The 24,044-nt window shown below is 34.2% G+C and overlaps 1 protein-coding gene across 2 annotated transcripts in view; it reads left to right on the plus strand.

The window, feature by feature from the left end:
• Nucleotides 1–24,044, plus strand: part of SMCHD1 (structural maintenance of chromosomes flexible hinge domain containing 1) — a 77,765-nt gene that overhangs the window by 24,237 nt on the left and 29,484 nt on the right. For both annotated transcript variants that reach the window (XM_042837041.1, XM_042837032.1), the window contains exons 8-30: nucleotides 1,508–1,674; nucleotides 2,427–2,520; nucleotides 2,783–2,990; nucleotides 3,716–3,839; nucleotides 3,947–4,130; nucleotides 4,627–4,824; nucleotides 4,945–5,058; nucleotides 5,344–5,450; nucleotides 5,621–5,703; nucleotides 5,837–5,950; nucleotides 7,495–7,572; nucleotides 7,655–7,774; nucleotides 9,988–10,132; nucleotides 10,475–10,571; nucleotides 11,610–11,682; nucleotides 13,143–13,282; nucleotides 14,342–14,476; nucleotides 15,331–15,558; nucleotides 16,206–16,354; nucleotides 17,920–18,008; nucleotides 19,724–19,842; nucleotides 20,574–20,741; nucleotides 21,846–21,971. In XM_042837041.1, coding sequence (XP_042692975.1) covers nucleotides 1,508–1,674; nucleotides 2,427–2,520; nucleotides 2,783–2,990; nucleotides 3,716–3,839; nucleotides 3,947–4,130; nucleotides 4,627–4,824; nucleotides 4,945–5,058; nucleotides 5,344–5,450; nucleotides 5,621–5,703; nucleotides 5,837–5,950; nucleotides 7,495–7,572; nucleotides 7,655–7,774; nucleotides 9,988–10,132; nucleotides 10,475–10,571; nucleotides 11,610–11,682; nucleotides 13,143–13,282; nucleotides 14,342–14,476; nucleotides 15,331–15,558; nucleotides 16,206–16,354; nucleotides 17,920–18,008; nucleotides 19,724–19,842; nucleotides 20,574–20,741; nucleotides 21,846–21,971 — 3,060 coding nt within the window. The remainder of the gene's footprint in view (nucleotides 1–1,507; nucleotides 1,675–2,426; nucleotides 2,521–2,782; nucleotides 2,991–3,715; nucleotides 3,840–3,946; nucleotides 4,131–4,626; nucleotides 4,825–4,944; nucleotides 5,059–5,343; nucleotides 5,451–5,620; nucleotides 5,704–5,836; nucleotides 5,951–7,494; nucleotides 7,573–7,654; nucleotides 7,775–9,987; nucleotides 10,133–10,474; nucleotides 10,572–11,609; nucleotides 11,683–13,142; nucleotides 13,283–14,341; nucleotides 14,477–15,330; nucleotides 15,559–16,205; nucleotides 16,355–17,919; nucleotides 18,009–19,723; nucleotides 19,843–20,573; nucleotides 20,742–21,845; nucleotides 21,972–24,044) is intronic.

Genomic DNA, 24,044 nt, shown 5'->3' on the forward strand with positions numbered 1-24,044 from the left:
GGTTTGACATCGCATCTTACAGAAATATCTAAATATATCTAAAAGCTTGTTTGTTTTGTCATGTGTGTGTGAAACATAAAGAAAAATGTCTGCTCTCTGATTTATTATAAAGTAAATTAGGGAAACACTACTTAATACTTCACGTTGTATAGAAATAAGTAGAACTACTGTGCATATGGGGGAAAAACTCCAACTAGTCCAACAAAACCCAGCACTGTCACAGATCTTTGCTAATTTTGTAAAAGAAATTATCTATTTAGTTGAAAATGGAAATGAAAAGTCCTCATGGCCTACATGAAGAAGTAAAGCTTAAGTAAAAAGTAAGAGAAGGAGGAAAAGAAGTTGTAAGGATTTGCTGCCTTTAAAGAATAATTGCATATTTGAAGCGTTGTGTTATTAAAGGAAGTTACTTTTGCAAAGAAATTGAGTTGAAATTAATATCGTGCTGAAGGTATTCTAGAAAAAAAGGTACAACTCTTAAGAGAGATAGTATTGATGGAACACCAGCTGATCATTTTTTGATGTGTACCAGGCACCTTTCTTAACTACTTATTCTTCCTTCAAGTAAATATGTCTTTTTATCTGAAAGTGGTCTTATGAACATAGGGGAATATGCCATGGTAGTTTGGTGAAAGCTGTTTAAATAATCCTGTATGTTAAGGAGATCTCTTTAGTTCCATGGAGAAAGTAAGCCTTAACAGAGCACCCTTGACTAACATATTTTGCTACCTACAGTTAGCTCGGAGTTGTATCTTTCCACCTGCTCAGTGACATGTTACTGTTACTCTTGCTTTCCTGGAAAATAAGATACAAAGCTGCATTTACTACAGTGTGAAAAAACTATCAGTTTTCATTTGAAATCGCTACAAAGATCCCAGTTGTATTCAAAGTATCTTCTTTTCTGGATGAAGCAAATGTGAAAGATTATCTCCTGGTGCTGCACGAAACATTGTATCAACCTCTTCATTTCTGTGCTCTGAGTAGAGTAAAGTGCATCCATCCTGGGAAAGATAATCAGAACTTCATTTGTCTGTGATACTTCAGCTGGAACTGATGCTGTGCTTTACATTTCATAGCCACAGAGTGTTTCTTCCACTTCAAGTTCTGTTTCAAGAAGGAGACTATCCATTTAAAAACTAAGTTTTTTTTTTTTTTTAATGTCATGATGTGCTTTAAAAATACATTTTGTGCATGATTATTCCGTTTGAATTTGATTGAGAATTCACATCTCAGAAGGCTACATTAAGCATGAATGCATTTGTAAACTGAACAATTAAAACACTGTGATGAGTGCATTGAAAATGAACCGGATCAAGGATGTTGGATTCTGAGTTCATTGAATTTAACTTAGGAGCTTTTGTTTTAAGCATTAATCCTTGGTGATTCTTAGCATCGTGTGTTCTGCATTCTCTTTCTGTTCTGTTTTCTTTAATCCTTTCAGATGTGAGTTCAGAAATTCAGTTTACATTTCTTTTCTTATTATACTCTTTTTTTTTTTTTTTTGTAGCCATCTGACTCTACTCACATCACAAATGATGATGAAAGATTTCTTCATAATCTAATATTAGAAGAGAGGGATAAAGAGAGTTTCACAGCAGTTATCATTACAGGTGTTCAACCAGATCATATGCAATACTTGAAAAACTACTTTCATCTTTGGACAAGGCAGCTGGCGTAAGTTGGTGTTTTATGTTTGATTTAAAATAAAGCTACTAATCAAATCAGAGAATTATGAGTTACTTTTTGTATTTAATCATTCCATTTTTTGTGTTAAGACTTGATGGAAATTTTGTCAATGCCCCAATTAGTCTTACCTGTTTCTTTCTGAAACAACTGAGAAAGTTGTCAATCCAAACAGATATGTATAAACATCAGTACCAGTGTGACTTGATAGTTTTTAAATAGTTATCCATCTAATTATTAGTCTGTTCAGTGCAATTATTACATTATTAGTGCAAGTATTAGTTGTCTAGTTGTGAATAACTTTATAGCAGTCAGAATAGCAACTTAATCTCATAACTTTACTATCTGACCTGCAAAACTGTGATGTTTCAAGGCCATGAGAGCACCTTTTAAATTGTGGAAGGGGTGCAGAGAAACTGCTGAGCAGTGTGGGCACACCAGTCTGCTCTAAAGTCCTGAGCAGTGAGAGTTCAAGGAGCTTTGGTCTGAAAGCCGAGATCTCTTCTGGGGATGCATTTAGTGGGGTGGATGTCAGAAGCAAGGAGATGTAACAAGATGTAACACTTGCAGGTGCATTTATTTTCCTTGATGCGTTCAGTCTGTACCAGGTATACTTGTTCATTGAGTTGAATAGAGTCAATAATAAGATAATAAAAAGAAGCAGAATATTTTAATCTATAATGTTCAAATTTTCTAATTTCAATTTTTTTGTAACATATATTTTCGTTAAAAATGTATTTCAGGCATATCTATCACTATTATATTCATGGACCAAAAGGAAATGAAACTAAAGCTGTGACAAAAGGTGTAAGCCCTTTCAACAACATTGACATTGAGGTAAGAAATTTCATGTCTATCTTTAAAAATTCTCCTTTTGTGACAACTTGTTAAATATTGTGCCTGTTTCTCTTTATTTTGAACTATAGCAATCTTTCAAGATACACGTGCAATATAATTCTTTTGAAACAGGCTTATTTGTCATTGCAGTGCATTAACTAATTTATTTTGCTAATGTAGTTAACACAAGTGTCAGAAATTCTGATTACTGTGGGTGTTTGGTTTAAGGAAAATTTACTTGCTTTGTGTTTTTTTTTTCTAGATTTCTATGTTTGAAAAAGGAAAAGTACCAAAAATTATCAATCTTAGAGAGATAAAAGATGATATGCAGACACTGTATATAAATACTGCAGCAGATAGTTTCGAGTTTAAAGCACTTGTTGATGGAGATGGTATAGTGGAAGGAATAATCCGATACCATCCTTTCCTGTATGATAAAGAAACATTCCCTGATGATCCATGTTTTCCAAGTGAGTATAATGCTTACTGATGACAAGGTTATCTACTGCAGACAATCCTACTACTCTGGGTGTTTTAATGAAACAAACATTTAAATTGAAGCATCAATTCTGTGATAGAACAGAAAACTGTACCTGCCATCGTTGGCTGTTGTGGTAACTTGTACATGTAAATATTCATCTTTCACGTAGCTCCCTCTGCTGTTAAATTACAAACAGAAAATGAAATCTGATTGAAACATTTCCACTTTCCTAACTATTAGATCTTTGCTATGAGCACGCCGATTCAGGACACATTAGTACCAGAATACTGCAGTGAACAACATATAAAATAAGTCCTAAATATAAGATTTGTTTTATCCAGTCTTGATTTCAGATACTAAGTGTTGAAAAAAAAAAAAAAATCACCACCATGTGAAATTATTTTAACAAAATAAATTACGAGTTTAATAGTGATGAGATTTTACAATACTAGAAAAACAAGACTTTACAGTAAGTGGTGGTAAAGTATTATTTATTCAAATTATACTTGAAATTTTGAACTACCCATCCCCTCTTTAAAATTTTCCTTACACTTTCTATTTGGTATTTCTTAAAGAAAAATCTGGCATCCAACTTGGTATCATACACTGCTCTGTGTCTAATGTAAAAAGTGTAGATAATCCTTAACTGCTGTGTTGTTTGATATTATAATGGTTTTCTAAGGATGTTATTCATGTGTACTCTTCTAAATCAAGGATTAAATGATGATGATGATGATGACGATGACTGCCTAATAATAGAAAAGGGTGCCAGAGGAAAAAGGCCTATTTTCGAATGTTTTTGGAATGGAAGATTAATTCCTTACACGACTGTGGAAGAGTAAGTGGCAGTCAGTTTCTTCAGTGTAGACTAATCTTTTTCGAGAATGTAAACACCTTTATTTGCATAGAAAAGGATTTTAATGTCCGTCTTTTTTTCTTTTTAAGTTTTGACTGGTGTGCTCCTCCGAAGAAGAGAGGATTGGCACCAATTGAATGCTACAACAGGATTTCTGGTACATTGTTTACCAATGATAAGTTTCAAGTCAGCACAAACAAACTCACTTTCATGGATCTAGAGCTGAAGTTAAAAGACAAGAATACACTGTTTACAAGAATTTTCAATGGACAGGTGATTATTTGAATCTATATTATTGCTTGTCACAATCTATATTGTGACAGTCTGTATTGTCACTTGTTTATGTCACTGATTATTTTTCTGTTTCTAAAGAACTTTAGCCGTAGACACCCCTGCAGAACTTTGTGGCAGATGCTTTTCTCAGTTACAGTGTGGCGAAGCTGACTCTTTAAATTTGAAAACATAAAATTTAGTCTTTTGTTTCTTTATCAACGATGTTATTTAGTTACTATAAGTTTTTGTGGGAAGACTGTCATAGAAGGTATATAAGCACTAAGGAAACACCTTCTCTGTCATAGAAGTGATAAAAGCATAGCTGCCCAGAAGTATTGTAGCATTAACAGGCTGAAGAATCTAGTTTTTTGAGTAGAATCTAGTTTTTTGAGTACAGTATCACTGTATTCCTCAAATTATTCATACTTTGGAGTTTGTCAGATTTAAATGCAAGAATATATTAATTACATGTATTTCTTTTGTAATCTGTTTATAGGAGCAACGAATGAAAATTGATAGAGAATTTGCTTTGTGGCTCAAAGATTGTCATGAGAAATATGACAAACAGATAAAATTCACAGTCTTTAAAGGAATAACTACACGTACTGATTTGCCATCCAAAAGAATGCAGAGCCCTTGGGCCATGTATTCCTCAATAGAGTGGGATGGGAAAACATTCAAAACTGGGCAGCTGGTAAGTTATTTGCTCACTCATGTAATTTTTTTTTGGTTGTTTGAACCCTATAGAAGGCAGATACAATACTCTTGATGCAGAATAAATGTATTGAATGTAGTTGTTATCTTCTCTTTGCAGGTGAAAACCATTAAGACTCTTCCAATATTCTATGGAAGTATTGAGAAATTTTTTTTGTATGGAGACCATGATGGGGATATATTTGCCACTGGTGGAGAGGTTCAGATTGCTTTGGTAAGACAGCTGTGTAAAGGATTCTCATGTCTGGTATACTTACGGAGTTTGTAGTCTTAATCGTAGATCAGACTTCCTTTTAAGATTTGTTTTTTGTTTGTTTGTTTTTTTTCCAAAAACTTTTGAAAATTCTGAATTTTAGCACAGTGGTCAGTGGAGTCATCAAGAAGTATTTGATAGTGTTTTGTATTATGTTTATATTTATCTCTCTGGTCCCTTGATAGAGAAATTTTTCTCTCTAACGTATTACAATCTGTTTTTAACTGGATGTAATTTTTTTTCCAGGAACCTCAGGCGTTGTATGCTGAAATGAAAACTGTTCCAATCTCAAAACTAGACAGAACAGTGTCTGACAAAGCTGTTAAAAAATATATAGAGGATGAAATGGCAAGGTAAGCTTTGAACTGTGTTGACTTGCTTGTGCAGTTCATACTAAGAGTTTTAGTATTTTTTAAGCATCACAAAAATAGTTAGATTTACTCCAAGTGAAAGGACACTATCAAACTTTTTTTTCCCCAAAACAGAGCTTCATATACATTCTGTTCTTTCTGTCTTTCACTAGACTTCCAGACAAATTGTCAGTAACTTGGCCTGAAGGAGATGAGTTATTGCCAAATGAAACAAGGTTGGCTGGTACACCAATAGGTATAGTTGTTTTCCTTTCTGAATACTAAAAATATCCATTTAATTTGTGTTAAAAACAAACTTACAGAAAATTCCAGTCACTTGTAGGGGGAGTATGCTTTAAAAATCCTTCATTTGTTCCTTTTAAATATAGGGGCATTAAGAATAGAAATTCTGAACAAAAAAGGAGAAGCAATGCAAAAGCTTCCAGGTACCAGCCATGGAGGTTCAAAGAAACTTCTTGTTGAACTCAAAGTTATTTTACATTGTAAGTACTTGAGCCTATTTTAATTAGCCTTTATTGTTTAAAAGTGCATGAAGTATATTTGCTTGTGTATATACATATAATACATGTTGGAGTTTGGTAGACAAACACAGCTTTTAATTTGAAGGACGGTATCCCATCAGAGATTCATGTAGCAATCCAAAGCCACGTGGCACAAAATGACCATTGCCTCAAAGCCAGATATTTAATGTCTGAGTGTTGCATAGAAGTAGAGACCAGGCTTGTTTAGTGCATAACAATGTTAACTTGAACGTCACTTGCAAATTTGAAGTATAAAAAACTTAGAGTTGTTTCCTCTTTCAGAGCAAATCAGAATATAGCACTCCTGCCTTAAAAGCTCAGGTCTTCTCACTAGCTCTCTTTCAAGAACCCATCATTTTTGTTGTCATCTTTTGTGCATCGGTATGCACAGAATATTATACTTCTTCACAGTAGAAGTGAAGAAATTTACCCTGTATGTAAATTTGCCCCTTGGATTATGGATCTACAGTGGGACAGTACAAGAAGAAAGGTGAGCATCTTCAAAGTGTGCATCTTGCATAATGCATAAACACTTTGTTTAGCTTGATGGCAGCTGACACTGCACTATGAAATCTGCACTTGAGAAATTCTCTTTTTTCAGTGTTAATGACTGCCACAGTTGAAAATCTGTACAAATATTGTTACAAATCTTAAATATATGTAAAAAAAACCCCTCTAAATTCTCTTACTGAAAAAAAAAAAAATCAGAGCTTTTTCTAAAAACCTAATCTTCCAGAATTACACATTCAAAGAAAGACATCTAAGAGAGCAGGTAGCTGTTGCTTTGTTTTATGTATACAAACTGATAGAAGAACAGGATGTGAAACAGTTATTTGCACTTACCTACAGAATCGAATATACCTTTTAGCTACATTTCTTTTTATTCTGTATAGTCTTGTTGTAGTTGCCTTCTATATTTATTCTAAATTATATTTGAAAAGCAAATACATTATTGCTTCTTGAGAAGTTTTTAACGTTACTCCTGCATATCTTTGAGGCTCCAGCACCAGTTGTTAAGTTTTGCCTCTGAGTTTCATTATTTTAATTCTTGGCTGTGCATTCATGCTGCAGATATGTCTATAAAGAAGATAAAATAATTTGGTGCAAAAAAACAAATGTTTTTATCTTCCTCAAATATACTTCCAGTCAACTTATTTTCAGCATTACTACCATTTGAGGTACTTAATCATTTGTAAAGTTGATCAGTTTTAGTATGGATGGATGGCACAGCCTTTAAGTACTTAACAGGGAGTGCGTAACAAGAGAGTTAATAAAATGCAAGTTTACAAACCTGTTACTTCCATTTAATGTGTCTCAAGTTTCAAATTAAAATAGGATTAGATGTGGAATTAGATTTTCTAATTTTTTTTTTTTTTAAGATGTGATTAATGTGATTTATTGTGAAGCTGAATTTATGTTTCTTAGATTTAATAGTGACATGTTTTTATGTGATGGAGAATTATATGTAATCTGCAAATATGTGTAGCTAAGTGTTTATTTTTCAGCACCTGCTGGGAATAAAGAAATAATTTCTCATATAAGTCAGCATGGAGGAAAATGGCCATACTGGTTTAAAAAAATGGGTGAGTTAATAGTTGCAATGTTTTCAGCTTATTTATAATTCTCCTTTTTTTCCTTTATAAACTTATTTTGATTTTCTTTTAGAGAATCTTCAGAAACTTGGGAACTATACTTTGAAGCTGCAGGTAGTCTTAAACGAAAGTAATGCAGACACTTATGCAGGAAGGCCTCTGCCATCTAAAACATTTAAATTTACTATTGTAGGTAAGAAATTTCAGCCATGCCAGTTTTCTTTTACTTTTTGTGTTTGTTTAGTATTTTATGTATCCAAGTTATTTATGTTTTAGTCGAGAGAGATAAATGCTTTAAGGTTCTAACTTCTCTCCAGAAATTTAAATAAATAAATAAAGAAAGAAAATCATAAAGGAGTATACTACCTCTAACTAACATTTCATAGGATTTAAAGCAATTTTCTGTACTTTTGATTCCTTTAATTCGTCTTAAGTAGTATCTTCTGTTATTTTCTTGCTAAATTAAATTTAACTTGCAAAAAATCATTAACTCTGTATTGTTCATCCCGTTTAATCCTATCATGAAGACCTATTCTGTTTTGTATATATATATGTGTGTGTGTGTATATGTGTATATAAACACACAGTGCTTACATACAAATGTAATCAAAACATCAGCAATATACATACATGAAAAAGACAGATCTTCCCTTGGCTTGGGCTCTCCAATTTGCAAGGAAAAATTTTCCTCAATTCTTTTGCCGTGCAGCAATTTTGTTTCCTTTTTCTGAGGTGGTAAAAACCAATGTGAATTTAAACTTAGGAAAGAGCTGGGGGGGGGAGAGAGTTAACAGTATCCCTGTGAGGAGCTGTTAAACAGGATTGACAAGCAAAGGGCCTGGAACAATATGACAAAAAAGGCATCACAAGGTCTGCAAAATGGAGCTTAAGCAGGCTGTGACCTCCCTCATATGCGTGTAAGCTCCTATGGAGTACACTAGTGGACAAATCCCCAAATGCTTTCTGGGAAATCAGCATCCTGAGGTGCCAAGAAAAAGGAAAAACTTTCTCTAAATGAATACAGAATTATTTATCACTATTTATTAAAACAAAAAGCAAATAGTAAAAGTTGCAGAACTACATTCTTATTTTAAAAAATATTTTTCGATGGTATTGTGGCTTCCCACAGCACAGCAGCCTGTGGTTAATGGTAACTTCAGTCATAAAAAAAATTAAATGAACAGATCTCATTGGAAACAAATATAAACTCTCAAAATCTGAAAACTTAATAAGTTGGTACTTCTTATATAAGAGATATAAAAAGCAAGTATTGGCTATCTGAATTTAGTTTTTTAACTTGTTATTGAGATTACTTGAACTTTTTCATATCTTCTATCTTGACAAACGACTATTTGAAGTCATTATTTTTGGCCTTGTTTTCTGTTGTTTCAAAGCAACCATAAATTCTCCAAATACTTATTTGAAAAACTAATTTTTATGTAACCTTATGTGTGTGTAGCTTCTGAAAATTCAGACCAGAAGAATTAAAATGTGAATAGAAATCACCAGCTCTTTGAAAGTATTTTATTTAACAGTAAGGTGTTTTTCATTGATTACATTTCTTCCTGCTAGGCTTAAAAGCTAAAAGTAGTCAAAAATACTCTTAAAACTGAACTACTTAAGTTAATCTGTAGGTTTTGCTTTCTTAATTCAGCACATGTTCTTTTGCTAATTAATCACACTGACAATACAGAAGTTCTTTTACTGTTTTTCTGTCAAAGCATTTTATGGTTTTATCATATGGTTCTAAATTTTATTGAAATTCTAAATAATATTGAAATATTGAAGTCTCTTAGTTATTGTTACTGTTCAAGTAGCTTTGGCCAATACGTGTTTTCCCTTCCCTTGTGATTTTTCTCTTATCTGATGCGAAATACATTTGCTGATAACTTAATCTGTAGGTAGTGATAGTTATATATTTGACAGGATATTAATCAACAATCTAGCACTGCACTGTATTGCTTCTTTTTTCAGAAGCCAAGAAAGTTTGATTCCACAAAACATTCCTGATTCCTGGGCTCCTTTTTGTACTGCTCAGTGCAAATGGTGTCAGAAACTTCAAAATGCAACTATTAAATGTGCATGTTTGGTCTTGGAGTGCTTAATCATAGACAATATCACAGTGCCATATTTCGCAGAAAAGGTGCTCAGGATTCTTTTTCAAATAATGCTGACTCATCTTCATCTCTCAAATTTGGTGTAGCTGTAGGACAAAATTTTTTTTTGCATAAATGAGTTTTACAACTAAAGGAAAATTATAAACCATGATTTTATTTACAACAATATTTCTAAATAGCTTATTTACTTTGCGGCTGAAAACCACATGTTTTAACTGCAGCATTAATTAAGAAAAAGCCCATGAACATACGTAATTACTTCTAAAAATGTATTGTTATTTTCTCTTAGAGGGCAAAGCAGAGAAATTTTCAGTGGGTCTTTTGGAGCTTCCTTTTCGGGTTGGAGTACCTTTTAATATTCCTTTGGAATTGCAGGATGAGTTTGGTCATGCAACGCAGTTGACAAATGAGATAAAACCAATTCTTGAAGCTAGGTAATTCAATTATCTCATCATCCTTTTTTGATGGTTTGGGTTTGGAATTTTTTTAGGGGTGGGGAGCGTTTCATATTTTTGTTGTACTTCTTGTAAACGTTATAGCAATTTTTTATGTTTTGTCTGAGTGATGTATACTTGTAACATTAGTTGGCTGTTATTTTTGTTGTTATTGCCATAAGGATATTTGCAAATATCTAGTATATATCTTAGTGGAAAATCTTATTGAAGAATTCAAACACTCTATTCATTTTTTAAATTGGTTCTGCTTTTTTCTGTTTGTTTTTTTGTTTTGTTTTGTTTTTTGTTTCTTTTTGTCGTTATTGTTGTTTCTTTTTTTAGTGGATTGACTTTGCAATATGAAGAGTTAACTGCAGGAGCAAATTGCATCATTAAGGGTGTCACTGCTAAAGGCTGTGTAAATAGTTGCCAGGGCAAGGTATGCTAATGAATTCAAACTTGAAGTATTGTTTTTAAGAAACCAGTTGCAACTGCTCTTTCTTTGGATATTTTCTCATGATTTCTTATGGCTGTACCCACAGCTTTGCTCTACTGATGGCACTGCCTTAGGGGTGGGCAATCACACTGCATTTGTGGTAGAGTGTACTCAAAATACTAATTCAACTGTCTTAGTTCAAACTTATACTGAAATTGATTTAAAATATTGCTGCAAGGAATTGGCCTAGGCCTCCTTTTGCTTCTCTTCCTTGGCAGGCCAAAAAAAATTGCCCAATCACTTTCTTTCGAGCAACAGGCTGTTAATGTTACAAATTGTTACTAGGCATATGACAGACATAGACCAGGTTTATGAAACTGAAACCGAACAGCAACAGTGTTTCTGAACTTGAAAGAATGGTGCTTCAAGAGTTGCAACAAAATGTTCTCAAATTTATAATACATGAAAATCTTGTATTTGCAGTGCAACCAGTTTTAAATGAGTGCTTTCAAGACTGTTGAGCAGACCATTTCATTTTCTAGCTGTCTTGTGAATATGAATTTTAGGGATGGAATTCTGCAGCAGGAGTTGTATTTCTAATGGTCTTATTCAAATGTGAGATGGATTCCAAAAGTGGTGCCTTTCTACTGGCAATCAGCTAAAGAATAGTGAACGCAGAGCTTGCAGACCTGTTCTTTAAGCCTACTTTTTTTTTTTTTTTTTTTTTTTTTTTTAATGCTTTTATCTACCACAACGTGGTATGTAGACAAAATGCTTTTGTCTACAACAACAAAAACCACAACGTATGGTAGCTTCAGAATCTTGTAGTTTATCTTGCAAATCCTGGATTTCACATCTCTGGGAGTAATAATGTGACAAAACAGATTCTAGTGCAGTGGATAAGTCTTGATTTGTGTAACAGTGCAAAAAAATTTGTGTAGATCTCTGAAATTAATGTTTATATGGATTAACATCATTTTATGAAATAGTTTATGATCTGATTTTGTTTATGGTTAATACTAAAAATATTCTTTTCATTAGAACTTTAATCTGAAGGTTACTCTTCCTGGATTGAAAGAAGACACACAAATTTTTAAAATAAGATTGCAGCCTGGTAAGAATCCTTTACCTACTTGGTGAATTTGTGTTGAACTTTGTTCTGAAACTATTAATAAAATGTTTCTTCTCACAAGGAGTTAAGTATTTAATAAGGCATTCAATGAGAATATTTTGACTCATTGAAGTGATTGCTGAAATTAAATAAAGCTAAGAGCATGTTAATCTTGGCAGCCCAGTTTTGTCCATTGTTCTGGTAGCTGAAATTTACCTGCTTGAGATTAACTTTTTTAGTATGTTTTTATAACATAGCCCCTCTGAATGAATAAAATTATATTTTTTTCTTCTCAATCTTCTTCATCGTTCACAAGTTCACAAGCGTGTTAAATTGTGCTAACTTGCACTAACCTGCTGTCACTGTAGAAGTCATGTTGTGAATTAGTAAATTCTCCTGCAGTTTCTTACCCCAACAAAGGAAGGGGATGCTTTTGCAGTTGGGATTTAGTTCGTGATCTTTCATGTTACACATTGACTTTGTGGTAACACAGGAGAGGAATATTGAGCTATGTAGCTCCACGACCCTTACCAGATTTATTGTTCTGTGGATGGCTTTGATACTGAAGATTTCTGTACGTCATTACAGTTATCCGTTTTAACCTGCTTTTGTGGCTGTTGATTTTTTTTTTTTTACTGTTAGTTTTTGCTTTTTAATTCATATACAGTAGTTTGAAGGTTCATTTTTGACCTTTCTATTTATTTCTTATTTTTTATTTTTCTTATTACCTTTCTTATTTTGTTGAGAATATGTGTATTTCAAGCTTTGTTAGACCAACAAGGCACAGTTTGTTCCATTATTCATTATTACTTGGGCCGTTAAGGCTTCATGTAGAAACAGTCACTTGGAGCAAACTGGCTTGAGATAGATTGTATTGCTTAATTGTTTACGTTAGGCTGAAGGCACCTTCGTTCCTTATGAGAAGCTTCTGCTTTTGTCAGTCTAGACATACAAAAATCTATGACCTCTTTCTCTTATTTTAAAATTGATAAGACTAATTGTGTGTTCATGGGATAGATCTCTTTTAATAGCTTCACTTTACTATTGAAATAATGCCATAAAAATCTGCTATGCTTTTCTTTACATGTAAGTTGTAGCTCTGATGGCTTTCGTAACGAAACTGCTGCGTGTTATGATTGTTCATGTAGCTCAACATGAATATCTTTGTTTTTCACGTCAGGAGAAAGTTTCAAGTTCTTTTTAAGAATGCCGTTTGGTATAGTATGTAGACAGCACTGCACTGTCTTTACACCTTGCATGTGTTGAAGCTCATCTTTTCCCAAAGAGTGGCAGGTGATACGTATTAACGGACAGACAGCATCAAGAAGCTTTTTGGCTTGTTATCATAGATATCTTGGTATCTTTTGGTATCTTGGCTTTAAAATGCTTTTCAAGATAGCAAAAACTGAGTTTAGTGGGTTATCTAAAGTGTAACCACTGTTCTACAATTGTTCTTTTTACAGGCCCTCCGTATCAATTGAAAGTAAAACCAGATTCAGAAATTCTTAAGATTGAAAATGGTACAGCCTTCCCCTTTCAGGTTGAAGTGTTGGATGAATCAGGCAATATAACAGCACAGCCCAAACTGATAGTTCATTGCAAGGTAAATTGTATTTTATAGTATTTCATAAGGATTTGATACTTTAAAAGGACTAGGAAAGGAACCTACTTTGACATATGGACAGAATTAACATCTTGAATAGTGCTTTTGGAATGTCTATAGCCTTATGGCCCCACCTGTGGCTTCCTTGCATCGTCCATTTTGATTCATTCAGCAAGTTTCAAGATTATAGGAACCTGGACATAAAAATGGAAGAGAAAAATGATGTGATGATATATAACTATGATTTTAAGATGCTTTAGATCATGTTTTCCATATATAATGCTCAAATACATTTTGGGAGGAAAAAAGAACTTCAGACAACATACTTCTAATTTGCTTAAATATGAAAATGCAAGTTTGCTATTAATGCAAATCTGCTGCCTAAGGAATAGTGATAACATAATAATTGTAAGCATTTAAACTAGTAAGGAAATGTGCATGTTACTGTGCTTTTATAGATCTAAGTGTTTGGGACAGAAGAGTTTTTATTGTTTGTTTGATTTTTAGCTCAGGAAAGTAACTTTTTTAATTACAGTGAAATCAGTCGTCCAGCATGGACAGATAAACCATAAAAATGGTTTTCACAGAGTACAGTCTTCTTTCCTTTTCTACTTTATAAGCATACGTGCTGTTCCTTTAAAGTGGGTCTGCAGTAGTGTGGTGACAGATCAAACAGACTTTTAAGTATCACATCTAACACTTGGGTGGTTTGTGTTTTTTCTTTTTAGAAAACTTATCAACTTTATTAACTAAATGGAACGTTTTGCCTGAATGGATAAAGAGGCTAGTGTGTATTTGTATAAAGTATAAAGGAATGGTATAGATAGTAATTTTTTCTTTTGTTCCTTTCTCTCATACACCTCTTATCACATGGGAAAAAAAAAAAAAAAACCACTTTCTCTTTTTCATTACTTTTTGTGATTTGATGAAAACTAAAAAAAAAAAAAAAATCTGCAAATAATCATATGTAGCTCTGGAGTTGCACAAACAATCATTTTCTGGAATAGTTCTTCTAGTTCTGCAAAAGGAACCTGAATTTTGATTGTATGTTTTAAATAGTTTTTAGGTGCTTCAAACCTACCTGTGTATTCTGTGGACTGCAGTAATGCAGGAACAAACATTTTAACTGGCCCAGTCATACACGTACTGAATATAAAGAAAGATCAGATGCTCAAAGCAAGGATTGAAATACCTGTAAGTATTGATCAGGACATTTGGATGAGCAAAGGACTGGAAAGTATTTACTATATTGTCTTGCTTTTAAACCAGAGTTTTATAAACTAACTTAGCTTCTAAAAGCCACTATTTTAATTCCGTAAGTCTGAGAATCATATCTGTCCTTTTTCATCTCTAGTAAGCCATAAAAAGGCAAAGCAATTCCATTTTTCTTCATCTCTCACACTTAGTATTTCAGAATTATTTCAGAACTAAGCATTATTTCTGGGAGTTTAATCGCTGATTCCTTCTGTGAAATTACCTTTGTTGCATGAACATTTAGAGCCAGAAGAAGCACAATAAAATGTTTCCCAAGCCTTAGAGAAAATGATATTGCATATATTTTTTCTGAAGGTTAGAAATGAATATTTCAGTCTTTAAGCTTGTTGGTCTAGATGTTGTTTGTTTTTTGTTTTTTGGTTTTTTTTATGTTATTGATTATCCCAGCTCTCTGGTAATCAGGAGAGCCACACAGCAGAAGAAAATAAGACTTTCAGCATTTTACCTTGAAAATGGTGTAAACAAATAGTAATGTGGTAAGATAATGTACATGGCATGTTTTTTTGGATTAGTCTTAAATAAATATTTTGTAAATTGTTCAAAAAATGCTGTAATATATGTAAAGCATTTTCTAAGCAGCATCAGTTCCAGTTCTGGCATATTCTTTTTATTCCCTTTTGACAAGTTAAGCTAACTTTGTATTTGGACAACTGTTCTCGCTTAATAATCTAGAGTAATGCCATAGATTTATTATGAAGGAAATATTTATTAATTTATATGTATTTGATATCTTCATGACATTTGTCTCTTTTTCCCTTCCATCCCATGTTTAGAGTTGTAAAGATGTGCCACCAGTGGAAAAGATGATTAAACTTCTTCCAAGCAGTCACGTTGCAAGACTGCAGGTCTTAAGTATGAATGGACAAAAAGCTATTCAAATTAAACATCAGGATGAAATCAACTGGGTTGCTGGAGATATTATGCACAACCTTATATTTCAGATGTATGATGAAGGAGAAAGGGAGATACATATAACTTCAGCTATGGCAGAAAAAATTAAGGCAGGTATTTTTGAAGAAACAGTATATAACGCGGGAATTATCTAGTGCTTCTCTAAAATCCATGGGCATCAGAGTATCATTCCAAATAATATTCCTCAAGACTGTATTATTGGGAACTTTAATATCTGCTTAACGAATTCATGAAAAAATGATTTTATTAATATTGTGTTGTTAGCGAGATCAAGACATTTAATGTAGTGCAGAATAATGCTTAGGATAGCATTATGAAAAAAGGTGGTTTCCAGCTCTCAGTCTGGAAAGAAAGTAAGTCAGTAATAAAATTCTAACTTTAAGATCTGAGCTTTTCCCAGCTTTAGGAATATTGAATAGACACTCTTTTCATGAAGATTTTGTTTGTCTGTCTGTGTATGTACATGGACCCTAATATAAAGATAGAGCTTCACCATGTATGTGACTTTTTGGTAAGGTTTTTCTGAGTCAGATCTTTCTTAACTCAGGAAGGTGCAGTGAGAGAAGCTTATTTTATATTGAGAGTAATTTGCATCTTTGGCCAGAGAGCTCTGGCTTATCTTTTAAAAGGCATTACCTCTATTTTACTTCAGCGTGTTTAGAATGACTTCAGTTGTAATAATTTGCTGGTCATTAATAATTTAATTTCTGATTCATTTAAACAATTATAATTTTAGGTTAACTGGACACCCAAAATTAACAGAGAACAGTTGATGCAGGGATTGTTACCTGATGTGAAAGTACCAACATCAGTGAAAGATGTACGGTACTGTCTAATAAGTTACCTTGATGGCCATGTGTCTTTGGAGAGTGCGTTTACAATCAGGTTTGTATGTCAAAATGCATTTTGTGAATTATTATGTCAGGAACGGGTTATAGATCTGTTCTATTGGATATAAAAATCTTTCTGTGGAAGCTGAAGTAATGAAATCTGGTATCAAGAGAGTGTTAAAGCAAAAATGTTCACAAATGAGAACATTTGAACAATGAGAACTATGTGAAGGTTTCCACTGCAATCTGTTTATGCCAGTCCTGATCACTTTTTAAAGTATTTGTATTTATACTGAAGGAGATAAAAGTTTTTGAAGACACCAACAATCAAGTGCTAGCTTATAGGATTTTTTCAGAGTCATGTTGCTGTTAACTAAATCACTGTAGAGTGCATTGTTACCATTGCTGTTTTGTATCCAAAGATTTATCTAGCCTAGCAGTAGATACCTGTATCTGGTGTCTTGGTCAAAAGTGACAAACTATAAGTCAAACTTTAAAATCACCTGTTTATCACTTATTGAGTCTCAACAGCTAGCTTTGCTTACTGTATAGTTTGTTGAGATGGATCTGATTTTTTAAGAATTCAGAGCTTAAAGCTTGTAAACTGATGTCTTTGATGCTTCACTGTTAGATGCAGATAAAGTTTCTTTAAAGTTATACTTCTTGCTTTCTTATATGAAGAACAGAAAAGCAGTCTGAATTGATACTTGTCTTGCAAGGAAGTAGAGCAGTGGATTGTTTAATTTTCTTATACGTTTTTCCTTGTTGGGGGAAGGCAGTCTCAGATTAGGGAACTCTTCGTCAGGGCTTATTTTCTTGTAGTTGTACAAATTAACGGGGGGTAATTCTAGTATGATTTTTAAATGTCTCAAATTTTGTAAAAAACATTATGTTATTGTTTGAATAAGTTAATTCTCACATAATTTAGTTGTTGGATGACTCTAGTTCTGAGGGAGCCAGCTCATAACTTCTGTTAACCTTCATTAAATAAACTAACAAAAAGGCTAGGACTGTTCAAAAAGCACCCCAGAAAGTATTTTGAAGAGACTATTTTATAATGTGCTCTGGCTAAAAAATTTAAAACTATGTTAGCTGTAATCAAATCCTGAAGAAATTCTGCATGTGTTTTCATAGCAAGACTTTGATACCTTTGCAAGTACATGTATATAATGTATATGTGTATTACATGCACATACATATACATGTATGTGTATGTAATAATGTGTATTAACATTCATATATATATATACATATATATATATACATATGAATGTTAATATATAGACAATTGTATGTTACTTTGGGGATATGCATTACTTGTGGTAAAATCTTACTTGTGGTAAAATGCTGGTAGGCAAGCTATTACAAATAATATGCTGTCTTTTGTTCTGTTAGGAGTCTTTTGTAGCCTGCACCTGATAAACTTGAGGTAAAAGCTGCTATGTAAGCTTTATGCCCATCAGATATGGTGCTCTAATACATGGAAGGGTAAATTTAAACAAAACCAAAAAAAGCCCTCCAATCACAAGTGGATGGTTACTGCTGCATTCTTTGTTCTGTGTTCTAGTGTGATTAGCTTGATGAAAATGATTATAAATACATTTTCTTGTGCTAACTTAGGCCACTTCCTGATGAACCCAAACACATTAAATGCAAATTAGAAGGGTCAAACACACTCCAGTTGGGGGAAGATCTACAGGGTGAAATTGGTGAGTATTTACATATTCTTCACTTTACTGTAAAATACGTTTCTATTTCCTTGCCAAGTGCAAGATCCTGAACCTGGGCCATGGCAATCCCAAGCACAAATACAGACTGGGCAGAGAATGGCTTGAGAGCAGTCCCAAGGAGAAGGACTTGGTGGTTGGTGAGAGACTTGACTCAAGCCAGCAATGTGCACTTGCAGCCCAGAAGGCCAACCTTATCCTGGACAGCATCAAGAAAAGCATGACCGACAAGCAGGTCAAGGGAGGTGATTCTGCCCCTCTGCTTTGCTCTTGTGAGATCCCACCTGAAGTCCAGTTCTGTGGCCCACAATACACAAAGGACATGGAGCTGTTGGTGTGGGTCCAGAGGAGGGCCATGAAGATGATCAGAGGGCTGGAGCACCTTCATGGGGACTGGCTGAGAGAGCTGGGGCTGTTCAGCCTGGAGAAGGGAAGGCTCTAGGGTCAGTCTTTCAGTACTTGAAGGAGGCCTACAGGAAAGCTGGGAAGGGACTTTCTATACGGTCGTGCATCAACGGGATGAGGAGAAATGGCTTTAAACTGAAATTAGGTATATTTGGACTAGATATTAGGATAAAATTCTTTACTGAGAACTGATGAGATGCTAGAACAGATTGCCTGGAGCAGCTGTGGATGCCCCTTCCCTGGAAGCATTCAAGGTCAGGCTGGATGGAGCTGTGAGCAATCTGGTCTAGAGGGATGTGTCCCTCCCTATAGCAGGGGGGTTGGAACCAGATGATCTTAAACGTCCCTTCCAACCCAAATCATTCTACGATTCTAAAACCTTGAAGGCTAAAATAGCAGTCAGATTATTTCAAAGGCATGACCTTCAAAATGAAGTATTTTAAAGTTAACAGCTTAGCCTAAGAAAAGTACTATGTTAAGGGATCAGTCTTATTGTTCTTTGGTTTTTCCATATGGCTGCTCCAGACTTTGTGAACATAAGAAACGCTTAGATGCTTCAATACTGGCTTTTTATTTTGTTGGTTTTTACTTTTATTTATTTTGGTGCTTGTGCTGTTGGTGAAAAATGACTCGTATCTTTTTTCTTCTTCAGGTAGTGTGCAGTGCTTTAACAATGTGTCAATTACTTCTAATAAACATAAGACATTTTAAATAACTTCTAGGGATAAAGAATTAGTATATTTTTGTAGGACATTAAAAGGTTGTTTTTGAGCACGTATAAGCACATAGAACAAACTCTCAACAGGCTCAAAATTGATTTTCAATTTAAAGAATTTTTTTTTAACTTTATAGTGAGAAGCAAATTTGCTCAAAAAGGAAGTGGGAAGCACAAATATTTGTGTAGCATGACTAGGTAGATCTATTTTTTTGTACTAAACTTTGATGTGAAGAGTGGAGGCATTATCAGCATACATATGTAAGATGTCAGCATTGCCCAGTGACAGGACAAGAAGGAATGTGCACAGCTGCCCAGAAACTGTGCCATCTCCACCTTGAAAATCTTCAGAAGCCACCTGGCCATGGGGCCAAGCACTCTGCTCTGGGTGGCCCTACTAGAGCACAGGTTGGGCCAGAGAGCCCTGCCCACCTCTGCCGTTCTGTGAGTCTGTGATAGTCATGTAAGTTTTCTATGTATCACATGTGTGCATTGTGTACATTTACATTCTGTATGTTGCATTGTGTTTCATTAAAGCAGCTGCCAAAGTTGTAATAAATTATGCTCTTTTTAATAGATGTAATGATCACAGATCAGTATGGAAATCAGGTTCAAACAGTGACATCTGCATGTACAGGTTACCTAGGAGTTGCAGGGCCTGGACTTGATAAATCAAATTTGCAAATAACTTGGCAGGTAAGTAAGATACTACATAATTTATTTCTGTACAGCCTATGTGAGGTAATTTCTCTTAATTCTTTCTGTCAAAATTGCACCAAAATTGTGTAAAGACAGTGAAATTAAATGCTATGTGGTAAGCATTATAAAGATAATATTAAATTTTTATGATCCCATTCTAAGGAACAGAGTGGCATGTGTTAAAAACCTTATCACTCTTGCAGCTATACAACGTGATAGTCAGGTCACTTAAAGCTGGAGTTAGGTTTGCTTTTGTTTCCAGTCCACTGTTTTATACCTTTTCTTCTTTGTAGTCTTTTGTGGCTTTTTTTGTTGATGGTTATGTAAGTTTTGTTGTTTGGTATTTTTGTTGTTGTTGTTTTGTTGTTTTTTTTTTTTTTAAATGGTGGCTTAATTGATTTTACAATCCTTTGAAGAATTAACTATATTCTCTGCCATAGCTGAATTTAAAATGTTCTCTGTACCTTTTAAAATGCTAAATATAACTGAATTATACATAATTTTTGCATTGAAAAGCAGGCCTCTGAGAAATGCTTGAGTTTGAAAATTATAATTTCTGACCTAAGAAGTCCACTTAAATACAAATTTTACTCTAATTTAATTTTTAGTTAGAAACAGCAAATAGTGTCTAGTATGCATAAATATTAAAATACAGTAGTAAAAGGAATGAAAAAAATATACTTCCCTTTTTCTGTTCTTGATAAAATTTTATTTTTATTTCTCAATAGGAAAGTACATTTACAATGAGAGTCAAAGGCATTCGATTTAAACCTTGTGCACTTGGAAGCAAGGAACTGTGCTTTGCTTGGCGTGAATTTTCTGATTTTCTCAGAGTAAATTTAACTGCAGGATCACCTGCTAAATTGCAAATTGTGGATTGGCCAGAGTTAGAAAAGGTAAATCAAACAGTTTTTGTCTTCGTGGGGAGAGGGGTTAAAGACATGACTGATAAGCAAGTCTTATTTACAGATGCAAAGATGAAAACACTGACTTGTTGATATGATACTTCTGAAAACTGTCAGAATATGACAGCTGTAGAGATACTTTTTGTATTTTGTTCAGGACTGTTTAACACAAGCAAAATTATTTTGCAAGCCAGTTGTGTAAGCATGTCTTAATGGGACAGTAAATACAAAGAATTTATCAAACAATAGCCAATTAAACACATTAACTTTTAAAATTACATTTACTTTAGGGTGAACTAACTAACGTATCTGTTCATAACACTATATTCCTTAATTATGTCTTATATTGTTTTTCCTGTCCTGTTCACCTTTCTATGTAATGTTTTCTTTGGTGCAGCAGTTTTGCTGCAGGCTGGATCTACTGTTTGCCAAAGATGCTGTCTTTAATAATGGTTGACAGCTCATCTTCCTTTACTTGTTACTATTAGATGTAGGACAACAACCTCAAATTTACTTAGAATTTTTTTGTGTTTACAGTCAGAAAGTGGAGTACTGTACTTTGTCAGATGGGAATTTTTTGAACTACCCTTTATTTGTTTGTTTAAGTTATAATGCTGAAGTTGCAGCAGGAAGTGAAATAGGTGAGCAGCAGCAGGCGCAAAGGTTGAAGTGTTGGGAAAATGGAGAAGGAAACTACTGAAGAAAATGGAAAACCAAAGGGAATGCTGTAACTATTTTTACTCTTAAGAAGCTGCCGAGGTCAATCAAAATACAAGAAGTTATAGGCCATTTGCTCCTTTTGCAAGTAGGAAAGTGTGCATAAGCCTCTTCAGGAGCATGTCTTTCCTTTGAGTTGTGTCAACATGAGTGACATGTTAAATTCAATCAAGACATGCATCTTATAATGACAAGAATGCAAATGGGGGAATTCTAGAAAGGGCTTCAAGAAGTTCTGCAATTGTGACATGACCTATCTGTTACAGGAGGAAAAGAGTATGAAAAAGGTGTACACTATTGTTTTGAGTGTTCTTGATATGCTGTGAATGTCTGATATATCTGAAACAGAACAGAATAATGCCTTTGTCTATCTTCCAGCCTGTTGCAGTGATTAATGGTAGAGAATTGCTGAAGCCCCTTATTGTGCAACTGTGTGATCACTGGGGAAATCCATCTCCTGAACCTAATGTCAAAATCAGCCTTACAAAGAGTAGCAACCTAAAGGTAAGCATAGGTCTTACTCTGTGAAATTTTGTTCATGTAACACAGATTGGTGTTTTCTACAATTTCTTCTTCATTGTTAAGACATTTTTGAAAAAAACAAAAAACATATTGTAAGGATGCAAAAGAAGAATTAATCTCATGTGATAGTAATTTCAGTGAATAATGTAAATAGCTCCCAGGACAGATTCCTCAGCTCCCTTTTATCGTAACAATCACAAACATAACAAAATTGCTGTAGTCTGGTATCCAGATGTCATTAGTGTACTTTCTTATTCTTCTGTTCAACCTTTCTGCAAATTCTGTGTGCATCCCCCACTTTATCTGAGGTGACTTAATGAATAAAAATCATGACGTCTTTCAAAGTGGCAACCAAATCATTCTTATCTGGTGATTCTTTTGATTGTGGTTCCTGAATGTATGGCTGGTGGTCTCGGCATAAACTAATTAGCTGGTCTGCTTCTCACTTGATTATCCGTGAGAAGAGCATTGGCAGTATAAACCAATCTAAAACAGCGAGAGTGCATTATCTAACCCAGAATGAAGCAGTTACTCCCCTTTCTGTGAGCATCAGGTGGCATGCATATTGGTCTATACCAAGAAAGGAGTTTGATAGAATTCATAATTCATGAACGTTTTCCTCAGTTCAGCTATATTACTATTACTCGTCTTAAATGTTTTCTTTTTTCTAATTATATTGCTTATTATTATTCAGGACACTTCTTTACATCTTGGTTTTCATTCTGTCTCTTACCCTAGAAGCTTTGCTTATAGTTTAGAATTTTTTTTAGCTTGCCCCCCGCAAGTGTGTTTATGAAGGCAGCTGCAGCTCTGTGAAGCTTCTGATTACATTGTTCTTGAGAGGACGTACAAACTTGACAGTAATGCTCTGTGATGGCAGTGCCTAATCAAAGAGACTTTGTGGTGGTATGCTGTATTTTCAAACGTTATGCCCTCTTCCGAGGAAGACTGGCAACATGCCTTCGAAAGTCTGCATGCCCTTCATCTACACTCCTTGAGTTCAGCAACAGTGGAATGATTTCTGAGTGATACTGTCATACGTTAGTGGAGCAACTACCTGCTTATTTGCTAAACAAACATTAGATCAGTATTCATGATTATCTTGACAAATGTCTTTAGAGAGACACGGAATTGTAAGTGTTGGAAGGGACCTCTGGGAATCATAAAATCCAATGCCTCTGCAAAAGCAGATGCCCTACCGTATGTTGCAGGAGAACTCTCTTGCCTTGGCATTTCAAAGAGTGTGTATGCACAGTTTCCCAAAGGTTATGAAAAGCTTCCGGGAATTTAAATTCTCAGATAAGTTGTCCTCTTACATTTCATGACTTGTCCTCTAAGTCTTGTAAACTTGGTAATGTGTGGTTGCAGCATGCATTTTCCGTACTCCATTCTTTGTGCTATTGGTACGAAACTAAATGAGTGTGGCTCAGCAGTAAAATCTCTGCACTCCTGTGTGCAACCCAGTAGTGGAAATGTGCAAAGCACTTGTTTCTGTGATGTGCAGTAATGTCAAATATAAAATGATTTTGCTAAACTGAGTATAGTCTTCAAAAGAGTATATGAAATGACTGACAGTTTTCTTGGAAATCAAACTATATTTACAGTTTTACCTTCCATTTGAACCACTAAGTACACGTTTTTTGCCATTGCATTTCTGTGATGATGCGGTAGGAAAAATTCATGCTTCCATAGCTGATCCATTATCAGTCAACACTTACTTCACTTTTTTCTTTTTTTTTTCCTTTAGTAATTTCGTTCATGTAAATTACTGGTGTGAGATTTAGGAAACAAAACAATTTTGCAAGAGGATTGCCCACTTCACCTATTCCAAGTATTTTATTTTCATGCATACAACTAGACATTTAGTCTTCCAAAGTTTATGCTGAAATAGCAAAGGGAAGACAGTTCAATGCCAAATACTGTTCAACGACAAACTTTTGCATGATTTTGTTGTGTTATGTCATCAATGTAAAAAAATTGATTTCCCTCTTTAGAGAGGAATTCATTACACAAGAGCTCAGAGTGTGTCCATGGCTTCCTATGCAGTCCTCTAAA

The sequence above is a fragment of the Centrocercus urophasianus genome, unplaced genomic scaffold, assembly GCF_019232065.1.
Source record: "Centrocercus urophasianus isolate 14NV4802_14NV808 unplaced genomic scaffold, USGS_Curo_1.0 seq_11, whole genome shotgun sequence".
In the NCBI taxonomy this organism is placed as follows: Eukaryota; Metazoa; Chordata; class Aves; order Galliformes; family Phasianidae; genus Centrocercus; species Centrocercus urophasianus.